The 13,026-nt window shown below is 50.4% G+C and overlaps 7 protein-coding genes across 7 annotated transcripts; 5 read left to right on the plus strand and 2 right to left on the minus strand.

Annotated features, from left to right (window-relative positions):
- Positions 1–16: 16 nt before the first annotated feature.
- Positions 17–421, minus strand: ACHE_20586A (uncharacterized protein; the record flags this gene model as incomplete). The annotated part of the gene is made up of 1 exon (XM_043284905.1): positions 17–421. One exon carries the CDS (start codon positions 419–421, stop codon positions 17–19), a length of 405 nt encoding a protein of 134 aa, XP_043133650.1.
- A 617-nt stretch (positions 422–1,038) lies between these two features.
- UBC9 (E2 SUMO-conjugating protein UBC9) lies at positions 1,039–1,706 on the plus strand (the record flags this gene model as incomplete). The annotated part of the gene is made up of 4 exons (XM_043284906.1): positions 1,039–1,073; positions 1,138–1,298; positions 1,363–1,386; positions 1,453–1,706. The coding sequence occupies 4 exons, from the start codon at positions 1,039–1,041 to the stop codon at positions 1,704–1,706; spliced, it is 474 nt and encodes a 157-aa protein (XP_043133651.1).
- A 658-nt stretch (positions 1,707–2,364) lies between these two features.
- ASN1 (asparagine synthetase B) lies at positions 2,365–4,603 on the plus strand (the record flags this gene model as incomplete). Its single annotated transcript, XM_043284907.1, has 9 exons — positions 2,365–2,390; positions 2,477–2,527; positions 2,594–2,619; positions 2,687–2,713; positions 2,772–2,807; positions 2,878–3,026; positions 3,082–4,340; positions 4,396–4,500; positions 4,561–4,603. The coding sequence occupies 9 exons, from the start codon at positions 2,365–2,367 to the stop codon at positions 4,601–4,603; spliced, it is 1,722 nt and encodes a 573-aa protein (XP_043133652.1).
- A 1,379-nt stretch (positions 4,604–5,982) lies between these two features.
- On the plus strand, positions 5,983–7,378 carry ACHE_20589S (porin; the record flags this gene model as incomplete). Its single annotated transcript, XM_043284909.1, has 6 exons — positions 5,983–6,063; positions 6,186–6,219; positions 6,302–6,390; positions 6,459–6,489; positions 6,663–7,165; positions 7,229–7,378. The coding sequence occupies 6 exons, from the start codon at positions 5,983–5,985 to the stop codon at positions 7,376–7,378; spliced, it is 888 nt and encodes a 295-aa protein (XP_043133653.1).
- A 402-nt stretch (positions 7,379–7,780) lies between these two features.
- On the minus strand, positions 7,781–8,767 carry ACHE_20590A (DnaJ domain protein; the record flags this gene model as incomplete). The annotated part of the gene is made up of 2 exons (XM_043284910.1): positions 7,781–8,477; positions 8,544–8,767. 2 exons carry the CDS (start codon positions 8,765–8,767, stop codon positions 7,781–7,783), a joined length of 921 nt encoding a protein of 306 aa, XP_043133654.1.
- Positions 8,768–9,362: 595 nt separating this feature from the next.
- MAP2 (methionine aminopeptidase 2) lies at positions 9,363–11,087 on the plus strand (the record flags this gene model as incomplete). The annotated part of the gene is made up of 7 exons (XM_043284911.1): positions 9,363–9,402; positions 9,498–9,629; positions 9,718–10,310; positions 10,367–10,630; positions 10,683–10,844; positions 10,896–10,982; positions 11,031–11,087. 7 exons carry the CDS (start codon positions 9,363–9,365, stop codon positions 11,085–11,087), a joined length of 1,335 nt encoding a protein of 444 aa, XP_043133655.1.
- Positions 11,088–11,377: 290 nt separating this feature from the next.
- ACHE_20592S (sphingolipid delta(4)-desaturase family protein) lies at positions 11,378–12,843 on the plus strand (the record flags this gene model as incomplete). The annotated part of the gene is made up of 3 exons (XM_043284912.1): positions 11,378–11,587; positions 11,696–11,974; positions 12,040–12,843. The coding sequence occupies 3 exons, from the start codon at positions 11,378–11,380 to the stop codon at positions 12,841–12,843; spliced, it is 1,293 nt and encodes a 430-aa protein (XP_043133656.1).
- Positions 12,844–13,026: the final 183 nt, after the last annotated feature.

Here is a 13,026-nt window from a genome sequence, read left to right on the forward strand (position 1 = left end):
ACCGGTTACCTCAACCTCAGAACGTGATCAAATCAAACAACTCCAATTCATTCATCTGATCATCCCCGCCGAAACCCACGACGTCTTTGCCGTCGCCATCGAGGAAAATCCCACTGTCATCTCCAACAGAGTACTGCGGTTCCAGCTCTATTTTCATGTTAAAGAGAATCTCTGAAGAAGTAGTCAGGGTTCGTGGTCTCGAACTCTCGTCTGCGCAAGCCCGCGTCGGGCTAAGTTTCCCTTTTGCAAGACTCTTTTCATGCTTGCAGGACAGACATGCCCCAAACGCAGGGATGAGTATGTATTCAGGTCTGTAGCATTCGTACCCTACATTCAAAGCTTGTCTGCATGGGATGCGAAGGTTGTAGGCGGAGTCCTGATGGTAGCAGACGGCATGGTACCAAGTAATTTGATGGCACATGGTGAATTTCTTCTCTTTCCTCCTCTCATGCTCTCTCATCAAGAGTATGTCAATGACAGTTAAGGAGTGAAAAATTGGGATGTTTATATACCCCTACATTCCAGTCTTTGTAGGCCAAGTCTCTCTTGACGGAATTTACTCCATGCATATTTGGCACATTAAACGGCGACTTCCAGAATCTGGGACGTGGAAAGTTCCTCTCCGCAGCAGATGCCTGCATCAAGTCTTTGATGTCGGGATCACCCTTTGGCTGTAACTACAACATATAAAGAAAGATTCCAGTGAAAGAGACAATTCAAACAAATATAGACATTAGTTTGGAGAGTGTTTCTAGTCAATGTTAGAATCACAAAGAAATCACTGCATGTCATGTGACCAATCTATATCAGTTGTGGAGGTGATTGGCTGTGGGGCACTAGACCAGGAACAACTGATTCCTTCACTGCTGCAGCAACCTACTCTACTCACTCACTCGCTCACTCACTCACTCACTCTCTTCTCTAAGCTCCTCTTCTTCTATCCTTGACTTATATACCACTTTACTATTCTCTATACCGCCCCTCTGCTTATAACCGCCACATTACGACATCGCGACCTGATCGACCGCTTTTTACACGATGTCGCTCTGCCAAAATCGTCTCACAGAGGAGAGGTACGTCAGCCAATTCCCCGAAACGAAAAGCACAGAGGGGATATTGATTGCGCGACAATAACAGAAAGCAATGGAGACGGGATCATCCTTTCGGGTTCTACGCCAGGCCGTATAGAAACCCCAACGGTGTCCTTGATTTAAAGCGTTGGGAATGCGGTATTCCAGGAAAGGCCCAGACTTTGTGGGAGGGTGGCTTGTTTAAGCTAGACGTCACCTTTCCGGATGGTGAGTTGATCTTACGTGTGGAGTATAGAGGAGCTGGGCTGACTTTTTTTTCTTCGTTTTATAGAGTACCCTACGAAGCCTCCGAAGTGTACGCTTCCTACCCCGTTCGAAGCGAATTGCATAGAAAGAGAGTATCCCTAATGATAGGCAATAGGCAAATTTGTCCCTCCTCTCTTCCATCCTAACGTGTACCCGTCCGGCACCGTCTGTCTCTCGATCCTGAACGAAGAAGAAGCTTGGAAACCCGCTATCACGATCAAGCAAATTCTCCTCGGTATCCAGGATCTGCTGGATGACCCGAACCCCGAATCTCCTGCCCAGGCCGACGCATATAACCTTTTTAAGAAGGACCGCCCGGCCTATGAACGACGTGTCAAACAAGTTGTCCGAGAAAACCCGGCGCTATAGTCGCACGTGTGTCTGTTGGGTCTTCTTGTCTCTTTCTGAATTTCGTTTGGGGTTTGGCGAATATTAGCGATATCTCAGGGTCCCTTAATCTAAACGAACATGTACTGCACTCTTTTCTTTGCTTTATACCGGGATATGGACATCGATCGTCGAAAAGGAGCTATGAATTATGAATGTCTATGAGCTGTTAGGATCTCTCTCCTCCTTATCGGAACCGGATACACCATCCTCGTTGGGGTTGTATGCGTGTATGCTGTGATGTTACATTAGCTTCTTCTGCACTCGGCCATCTTTTTCAGCGAGCGTGGCGCATTGACGCGAAAGGCGGATGAACAGGATTGAGTAATTGATACCAGTCTTTTGCTATATGAGGATTCCATGAAGCATCATTTGCTTCGCAGTATCATTGTACTTGTAGAATAATAGCGAAGAGGTACACGGGGACCAATGACCGACCGCTCAATCCGGCCGCTTATCTTATCGAGTGAGTCAGTCACAGTTTTTCTGCCGAAATCGCCCCTCGCTCCGGCTTCCGCCCCGCTGTTAAAATTTCCAGGCTTCCCCCAGATTGGATTCGGCCCATTTCCTTCCTTCTATTCCTCTCGCTCTCTCTGTTTTTTTATTTTTCATATTCAATTAAATCGCTTGAGTGCCCATCATGTGTGGTATTTTCGCGTGCCATCAGTGTGTACCCTCTTTTCCCATCACATTACCCATAACTACTAGGGTTGCCCCTCCGGAGATCGAATATCACTGACCGTGTCCAACAGGCACCCCGATGTGCAAAAATTCAAGCCTACGGCTTTGCGCATGGCGAAGGCGTAAGGACACCTTTATCTATATCGAGTTGAGTCGAATTGGAAGCTGACTGCCTTTCTCTATTACAGTGTCCGCCACCGTGGACCCGACTGGAGTGAGTCACTACCGCATCGCATTGTCCGCCATAGGCCGAGAAACACGGCTCTAACATACTCTGACAGGTGGAAACTTCATTGACGGGCAAACAAGTAAGGATACTGTGGGCATTGTGCGTATAAATTGGTGGAGATGTTAACGGAATCGCAGTTCTTGCCCACGAGCGTCTGAGTATTGTCGGCGTCGGTATGTGATTGCGCCAAGAATAGACCTTTTCCCGATATGGCCCGGTTGCTAAATTTGCTTTGTCCTCAAGACACTGGCGCTCAGCCCCTCGTTAACGACGATGGCTCCCTAGCCCTCGCTGTCAACGGCGAGATCTACAACCACCGCATCGTCAGAAAGGGATTGACCGTTCCCTACGAGTTCAAAACACATTCGGATTGTGAAGTTGTCATTCCTTTGGTATGTTCTGGGTTACTTCGACTTGATAACGGGAGGAAGGGCTGACCGGCTTAAGTACATGCAATATGGACTTGATGCGCCCAAGCACCTTGATGGCATGTTCTCCTGGGTTCTCTATGACAAGAAGCAAAACCGAGTTGTCGCGGCACGCGACCCCATCGGTATCACCAGTTTCTATATCGGATGGTCTTCTCAGACCCCTGGTGCTGTGTACTTCGCCTCGGAGTTGAAGTGCTTGCACCCTGTTTGCGATAAGATCGAGGCTTTCCCCCCTGGCCACGTTTATGATTCCAAGACCGGCTCCATGACCCGATACTTCGAGCCCACATGGTGGGATCCAACCAGCGTTCCTACGACACCCATCGATTACAAGAACCTCCGTCATACGTTTGAGAAGGCTGTCCGGAAGCGTCTGATGGCTGAGGTCCCCTACGGTGTCTTGCTGTCCGGTGGTTTGGACTCCAGCTTGGTGGCGTCTATCGCCCAGCGGGAAACTTTGCGCATGCATGAGGCCACCAAGGCTGCCGCCCAGCAGCAGACCGGCTCGTCCGACTTGGTTGGCATCGACGACTCCAACGAGCTTTCGACCGCTCCCATCCTCCAGCAGCTGCACTCTTTCTCCATCGGTCTCCCCGGTGCTCCCGACACTGAGGCTGCTCTTGAAGTTGCCCGATTCCTTGGAACCAAGCACCATGCTTTCACATTCACTGTCCAGGACGGTATCGATGCTCTTTCTGATGTTATTTACCACCTGGAAACCTACGATGTTACCACCATCCGTGCTTCGACCCCGATGTATCTGCTGAGCCGCAAGATTAAGGCTATGGGTGTCAAGATGGTTCTGAGTGGTGAGGGAAGTGACGAGATTTTCGGTGGATACCTCTACTTCCACGCCGCCCCCAACAAGGAAGAATTCCACCAGGAGACCGTCCGTCGTGTCAAGAACCTGCACCTGGCAGACTGCCTCAGAGCCAACAAGTCGACTTCGGCATGGGGTCTTGAGGCCCGTGTGCCTTTCCTCGACAAGGAATTCCTGGAGACCGCCATGGGCATTGACCCCGCCGAGAAAATGATCACCGGAGACCGCATCGAGAAGTACATTATGCGGAAAGCATTCGACACTCGGGAAGAGCCCGACGTTGCTCCTTACCTACCAGAGAAGATCCTTTGGCGTCAGAAGGAACAATTCAGTGACGGTGTCGGCTACAGCTGGATTGATGGTCTGAAGGACCACGCTGAGCTTCACGTCACTGATGAGATGATGAAGAACCCCAAACCTGAGTGGGGTGCCGACATTCCCGACACCAAGGAAGCGTACGCTGCCCAGCAATTGAAATTGTGGAAAGGTTAAGAGGCTAATGTGGAACAGTTACTGGTACCGTACGATGTTCGATGAGCACTTCCCTCCCTACTGCGCATCGACTGTCGAGCGCTGGATCCCCAAGTGGTCGAAGCAAACTGACCCCAGTGGACGGTATGTTTTCATTCCTTTTCTTTGTGCGGGTAGTTGGCAACGTATACTAATACTAATCAGGGCTATTTCTACCCACGTTGCCAAGTACGACAACGCCGAGTAAACAGCACTCGGACAAGGTTACGAGCTTGTTTGAATGACGGGCATAGACAAAAATTAAAGGGAAAGAGGAAACAAAAAGCGCGTATAGACTACTACTCTATTTGCGAACTGTATTGGGTGCAATTGCCATGCCATATATGCTGACGATGCAGCGTTTTTGTAATTTGAAATATCTTTTGAGCTCCAGCATTTGTGATTATATGTGTCTTAGGTTGGGTTGATCAAAAATTTAGAGGGATTAACTGGTTTGTATATGAATACTGTACTTCAGGATAAAGTGTATGCACTGGGACCAAAAATTAAATGTGTTGACAAGGATGGGATTCGAACCCATGCCCTTTCAGACTGGTGGTAATTTCTGCATAGAACCCCCGTTGAGAGGAGTTTTCGAATATTCTCCAGCAGAGGCATAACCTAAAACCAGCGCCTTAGACCACTCGGCCACCTTGCCTTGGAAAATTTATACTATATGCACTGAAATAACTTATAAGATATTTATCATTCAATTGTGTAAGACCTAGCGAATAGCCGTGACCAACAAGGCACTTCTTGACTGCCTCTTCTTCAAGTGCCGGACAGCTCTCAAACCAAACCTCCTTCCCGTGTATCATGCTACTACTACTCCATGAGCTTGGCGTAGTTTGTCAGCAACCGAGAAACGAGTGACCTCAGAACAACTGCAATCAGTATTCTGTATGGCCACAAGACTCGGAAATGGCGCTCAAATAGTTGTCAATAATGCCATAGTGACAGTGAGTTGGAAAGTCTTGTCCAGCAAAAAGTTCCTGTACCAGATGCCCTCAGCCTGAGAACAGAGGCGCCACTTCCATATTGTCCCAGGTAGTAAAAAGACGACGTACAGACGGGTATGTCTTTGCTGCTTGGGGGTCTGAAGAGGCACGGAATCATGAACCTTGGTGGAAACCCACAAGGAAGCTCGTTTTGAGAAAAAAGGGTTTGCAGGGTAGTCAAGTCCAACATGCTTTACTATGTCAGGAACAAGATATAGACAGTAGACAGTCCTTTCTAATGCGGCCCCGCATGAATCATGATGTAGATATTTGTACTGCCTATGTACTGATTTCCGTATTCTGGTATTTCAAGACCATTTACCCCTGGTATAACTGATCGAAACGTCTGTTCCTTTTCTCCTATCGGAACTGGTAGGGAACTGACGGACAGGAACATCGACGTCACGGAGCCCGGGAACTGGGTTTTGCCGGAAACCGAGAAACAGCCAATCAGCAACCGGGGCTGTTCCCGTGGCTCCCCATCGGTATTGTTGGGCGACTTCACCTCATCCTGTTCTCCCCTCTCCCTTTCATCTCTTCCACTCCCCCTCACTACCAACACTTCAGGTTCCATCTCCCTGTTTGCGACATGAATCCACCGCCCCTCTACTCCACCTGCAAAATGTCTGCTCCTGCTGCTTTCTCCGACATCTCCAAGGCGGCCAACGACGTATGCTCTTCGAACCTTTCCCGGTTGTCGTGATTTTCCTCGTTACAGGAAAAATCATAATAAACACGACAACTTGTCGCGAACCCGAGAAAGAGTCACCATGCTGATTGCCCGTCTTATAGCTCCTTAACAAGGACTTCTACCACGTCAGCCCTGGTAAATAAACCCGTCACCGGTCTTATTGACCGTGCAAATTTTTGTTTGTGCGCAATTGAGCTGACGGAATTCTTGCTTACAGCTAGCCTTGAGGTTAAGTCTAAGGCTCCCAATGGCGTCACCTTCAACGTGAAGGGCAAGTCTGCCCATGAGGGTCCTATTGCTGGCTCTGTAAGTCTCTGTTTACCAGCCCCACCTATAGGATGCTTGCTAATCGGGATTATTTGCGGATGATATAGCTCGAGGCCAAATACGTCGACAAGCCTACCGGTAAACGCCCCAGCAAACATAAGCCTCCCAATTCAAGTTGCAACCGTCTGGGCGAGTCTAGTCCCATGAGATGCTCCTTCTCATATGGTCACTCGATTTCCAGATCGGTCAGGTTGAATTTCATGTCTCAGTTTACTTTCATCGCATGATGCTAATGCTTTTACCTCGGCCAGGTCTCACCCTCACCCAGGCTTGGACCACCGCTAATGCCCTCGACACCAAGCTCGAGCTCGACAACAACGTCGCCAAGGGTCTCAAGGCTGAGATCCTCACCCAGTACCTCCCCACCAAGCAGTCCAAGGGTGCCAAGCTCAACCTCTACTTCCAGCAACCCAACCTGCATGCCCGTGCTTTCTTCGACCTCCTCAGCGGCCCCACTGCCAACTTCGACGCTGTCCTCGGCCACGAGGGTTTTGTTGTCGGTGCTGAGGGTGGCTACGACGTCCAGAAGGCTGCCATTACCAAGTACTCCGCTGCCATCGGCTACAGCGTTCCCCAGTACACTGCCGCCATCACCGCTGGCAACAACCTGAGCGTTTTCTCCGCCAGCTACTACCACCGCGTCAACGCTCAGGTTGAGGCTGGTGCCAAGGCTACCTGGGACTCCAAGGCCGGTAACTCCGTCGGTCTCGAGGTTGCCAGCAAGTACCGTCTCGACCCCTCTTCTTTCGCCAAGGTATGATTCTGGAAGATGTGCACTTACTCCAAGGAGATATTGCTGACGATTTTCGCAATTTAGGCCAAGATCAACGACCGTGGTATTGCCGCCCTGGCTTACAACGTTCTCCTCCGCCCTGGTGTCACCCTCGGCCTTGGTGCTTCCTTTGATACCCAGAACCTGAACCAAGCCGCCCACAAGGTCGGCGCCAACTTCACCTTCGAGTCCTAAACGAGCTATATCGATCTTCTACCCTGAACCGCCCTTGAATTTCTTCGACATCCCAGCACTTTGTCAGAGGATGGAATATAGAGGTTGGAATATTCCCCTTTAATGCACCCACGACGGGTGCTGCGGAATGCCGAAGATGGATAGGGCGGCCATTGCTATGTCGGATCTCTTTAGTCATGCATGTATCGTAGAGCTCAATGATTCATTGTATATCATTTCAATAACAATATCCTTTTGGTTAATTATCTATCGGTTTCCAGGTTTTTCCCCAAAACGCATATATACTTGGATATGCTGAAACAAGATAACAAAGGAAAGTCGCCTGTATATGTACCTATATGGACCGAAAAATGACATGACCGCTCATCCCATAACACCGTGAAAGAAAAACCGAAAGATCACTCATCCCGTAGCAGCTCTCTTGGAACTCTTTTGATCCTTGGGCTTCCAGAGAATCCCAGTCATAGCCCCCGCACCCATAAGGATACCGAAAACAATAAAGAATCGGAATGCAAAGTCCCCAGGCTTGCCAATATACTGCTCATTCAACTCATCGCCCATAGCCCTGGACCGCCGCTCCTGCCGCCTCGCATCCTCCGCCGACTGCGTCTTATAATGCCCCCGCGCATTAAAATGATGAATCGGATTCTTATCCAAAAACGACAACGGATCCTCCTCCGCAGCCCCAGTCCCAGCATACGATGAAGAAGCCCACCCCGCCGCACCCCCATGCGGCGCCCTCCTCCCCGCCTGATTTCCATACTCCCCATGCGCATAGAAACTTGGCGGTGGCCCCCTAAACGGCCCTCGCCGTTTACTCAACCCGCTCGCGGGGCGGGACCCCGCATACGAGGCCCCCTTGCTGCTTACGTTCGCGCTGTGGCTGCTGTAGCTGCCCATTGGGTGTTGACCGGGGTTGGCGGTGCTGTATGTTGACGAGGGGGATGTATGGATGCCGTGGTCGCGGTCGTAGGAGGCGCGTTTTGCGGCGTTGCCGAGTGTTTGGTAGGCGGAGGAGATGCGGGCGAAGCGGGAGGAGGCGGTTGGATCGGCGCGGTTGCGGTCGGGGTGGTGGCGGAGGGAGAGGGAGTAGAATTGTCTGTTGCGTTGGGATAAGATGGTCAGTTAGGGTGTTGGGATGGGTGTGGAGGTGATGAGGGAGGACTTTTTGATCTCTGATAGTGACGCTGTTGGGGGGACGTCGAGGATTTCGTAGAGGGTTGGTTCGCGGCTTGCTGCAAAGTATGGCGTTGTCGTTGAGAATAGTCTCTTATTCGCTGTGCGAGCATATGGGCATCGACGCTTGTGGTGCTGTTGGTGATGGCTCAGGAACGAGGCGGCGCTTCTCAATCGCGGCGACGGCATTTGCGTTGGAAAACTTGGTATCATCAAAAGAAGAAGAGAGTTTTGTGATTGGAGTCGCCGTCAAACTAGAATGTGGGTACTTAAATGGCCGAGTAGCAGCATGAGATGGTCTGAGGTGGGAAGAAAGGAACGAAAGTCGCCGCCATCGGAGCAAGGTGTGCGTCATCGGTTGGGGATCCAAGTCTTATCTGATCGTACGAATGAGTGAGGGTCCAGGGGTTGGTACTAGACTGGGAATTGGTTATCAGATCGGCTGTCTTTATTTTAGTCATTAATTTCTTGGTTTATTTGGCTTCTTTGCTTGTCAAATGGGTTGATTTTAGCTATGACCTGCTTTTTACTCTTGGAGTGGTACTATCGTACAGACAATGTTAGAGATGGATATATGCCACCTGAACCGTCTTTGAACAGATCTGTCTGTGAATACTCAATATATCTAATAAAGCAGCAATTGTATACAACATCCGTTCTTATGGTACTCCCACTGCTATACAACCCTATACTATACTGCCTAATTCGGTAAGGCTTGGCACCGAACCTCTCGCGGCAAACTTCCCCTCCTTCATTTTCTTCCAAACAACCCGACGCTGTCCTTTGCCCACTCTATCTTTATTTCACCATGGCGGCTCAGGCTAGTGAGAAGTTGGAGAAGCTTGACCGTAAGTCCTCCATTAACAAATTCTACCAATTCTTTTGCTAGTTTTTCCTTCCTTTTTTTGTACCGCGACTGATAAGATACCGATTTTTCATACAGTCAACGGCCAAACCGCCGAAGGGAAAGCGGACACCCCGGCTGCTAGCCAAGCCGAACCCGCCGAGGGCGAGGACGATTCGGACGATGACAAGGAGGAAGGAAACGCTGCTCCGGAAGCAGGAACAGGCGGAGGTGCGTTTGCGTTACGTCCCGGGAATTCCGACACCTCTCTCTTTTTTTTTCTCCCCCAATGTGCACGCTAACCCAGACCCGGATACAGCCGCAAAGAAGAAGAAGCGCAAGCCCAAGAAGAAGAAGAAGGGTGGCGCCAAGGTCCAGAGCGCCCCTCCTCGCGTCCCCTTGACGACCCTCTTCCCCAACGGCCAGTTCCCCGAGGGCGAGATCTGCGAATACAAAGACGACAACACGTACCGTACGACCAGCGAGGAGAAGCGATACTTGGACCGCATGAACAATGATTTCCTGCAGGAGTACCGTCAAGGTGCGGAGGTGCACCGTCAAGTGCGCCAGTATGCCCAGAAGAACATTAAGCCCGGTCAGACTCTCACAGAGATCGCGGAAGGTATTGAGGACTCGGTTCGTGCTTTGACTGGTCACCCGGGTCTGGAAGAGGGTGATAACATTAAGGGTGGTATGGGATTCCCTTGTGGTTTGAGTATCAACCACTGTGCGGCACACTACACCCCGAATGCGGGTAACAAGATGGTGTTGCAGCAGGGGGATGTTATGAAGGTTGATTTTGGTGCGCATATCAATGGTCGGATTGTTGATAGTGCATTTACAATGGCCTTTGATCCGGTTTATGATCCTTTGTTGGCTGCCGTTAAGGATGCTACCAACACTGGTATTCGGGTGCGTTCCTACTTTATTGACCTACCAAGGGACGTATTACTGACAGCTAGTTACAGGAAGCCGGTATTGATGTCCGCGTGTGCGACGTTGGCGCAGCTGTCCAAGAGACCATGGAGAGCTACGAAGTCGAGATCAACGGGACAATGCACCCGGTCAAGTGTATCCGGAATCTGAACGGCCACAACATCGACCAGCACATCATCCACGGTGGCAAGAGTGTCCCCATCGTCAAGGGCGGGGACCAGACCAAGATGGAGGAGGGTGAGGTTTTTGCCATTGAGACCTTCGGTAGTACCGGAAAGGGCTACGTGAGAGACGACGTACGTGGCGTGAACGGCTTATTTGAAAATCCATTGTGCTAACTGTTGTCAGATGGAATGCTCGCACTATGCTTTGATCCCCGATGCGCCCAAGGTGCCCTTGCGCGTTTCGTCGGCAAAGAACTTGTTGAATGTGATTAACAAGAACTTTGGCACTCTTCCCTTCTGTCGTCGGTATCTCGACCGGTTGGGCCAGGAGAAGTACCTTCTTGGAGTAAGCAACCGTATCACGGATCAATCAAGACCAGTATGCTAACTCGTGTAGTTGAACAACCTGGTGAACTCAGGTATTGTGCAGGATTACCCGCCACTTTGCGATATCAAGGGCTCGTACACGGCCCAATATGAACATGTAAGTCCTTTTTGTCTTCGATTGAAGACCTGATACTAACATATGCAGACTGTTGTTCTCCGGCCTACCGTAAAGGAGGTCATCAGTCGCGGCGACGACTACTAAGCATTTTCCAAATTTATGAAAAGCAACGATGTACAGACTCACATAAAAATTGAAAGCACCTTTTTGTATGCCTGCATTAATAAACCCTTGATCAGGAGACTGTCGTATCATATCGGCCCATCAATGCCGCCGTAGCCCCACGTGGATCTTTACTGTAGGGGAATTTAATATGCGCCTCCGGATCGACATCTTCACCTGCTGTAGACGTTGTTGCAACCTCTTCTCTTTTCTATCTCTCTCATGGCGTGAACTTCAATCTCTCACCACACACTATACCCCGATCATCAATCATGGCATCGGCCACCCAAACCGATTCCGCGCCGCACCTCCGCGCGTCCGCCGCAAAGAATCAGGAACAGAAAAACGGTCAAGGCCAACAGCAAGAGTCTGGACGAATTTCGCCACCAGAGTCGTCACTCGTCGAGGACCATTTCTTTTGGACATACACGGAGGAACCGCACCGCTCCAGACGACAAGCAATCATCAAAGCCCATCCGGAGGTAAGTCTCCGCCGTGTTATTCTGGATCGACTTAGCATCCCTTCTATACACGCTTCAAACCCATCAATTTATCCGATTTTACTAACAATACCTCTGGGAGGTCGATAGGTAACAAGACTCTGCGGCCCCGAACCCCTAACCAAATACACCGTGCTCTTCGTCGTCTCCCTCCAAGTATGCTGCGCCTACCTCCTCCGCGATACCTCCATGCTCTCATGGAAATTCCTCCTCACGGCCTACGCGATCGGAGCCACCTCCAACCAGAATCTCTTCCTGGCTATCCATGAGATCTCGCATAACCTGGCATTCCGGTCGCCAATGGCGAATCGATTGCTGGCGATTTTTGCGAACATTCCTATCGGCATTCCGTATAGTGCTGCATTCAGGGTGCGTCAACTGCTCGCAGGAACGATGAAGATAGATAGAATCAGGAAGCTAATGAAAGGGAAAAGCCCTACCACCTAACCCACCACAAATCCCTCGGCGTAACCGGCCTCGACACAGATCTCCCGACAGCCGTCGAAGCCTTCCTCCTCGACTCCCTCCTCGGAAAAGCCTTCTTCTGCACTTTCCAGTTGCTCTTCTACGCCATCCGTCCTGCCTTCGTCTACTCCCCGCCCTTCACGCACATCCACCTGATCAACATAATAACACAATTCAGCTTTGACTATGGTTTAACGAAGGTCTCCGGGGGCTCGCTGCAGCCGCTGCTATATCTACTGCTGAGCTCGTTCCTGGCGGGCTCCTTGCATCCGTGCGCGGGACATTTCATCGCGGAGCATTACATTTTCGAGAAAGTTGGCGATGGGAAGGGGACGGAGAGTATCCAGCAGCGGAAGACGAGGGAGAAGAGTGGGAATGGCAATGGCATGCTCAAGGAGGTTGCGAATCTTCCCCCGCCGGAAACGTACTCGTACTACGGTCCTCTCAACTTTTTCACTTATAATGTTGGTTTGCATAACGAGCACCATGACTTCCCTGCTATTCCGTGGACGAGATTATATGAGTTGCATCGCATTGCGAGTGAATTCTATGAGCCGCTGCCCTGCCACCGCAGCTGGGTTTGGGTGATCTGGACCTTCATACTGGATAAGAATGTGGGCATGTGGTGTCGTGTGAAGCGCGCGCAGGGTGGTCGTATTGTTGGCGGTGGTACTGCTAATGCTAAGGCTGGACGTGGTGGCGAGGGGATTTCGGGTGCGTCGAATGGCCCGGAAGAAGGGGATGGGTGGAAGGAGAGTGAAATTCAGAACTAGGGTTGAAACATGCATTTGGTGGTCGGTCATATCTCATTCAATGTCCTATACTCTTTACGCATGTGGCTGTGTACGAATATACTAGAACGGATCTGGAATTAACCATAACATCATGAATTAATTCAGCACTTGACTGGACATGTACATTCGTCGCAATAAAAGACAGGTATTGTTTGTAAACCG

Source organism: Aspergillus chevalieri, chromosome 2, assembly GCF_016861735.1.
Source record: "Aspergillus chevalieri M1 DNA, chromosome 2, nearly complete sequence".
NCBI lineage: Eukaryota > Fungi > Ascomycota > Eurotiomycetes > Eurotiales > Aspergillaceae > Aspergillus > Aspergillus chevalieri.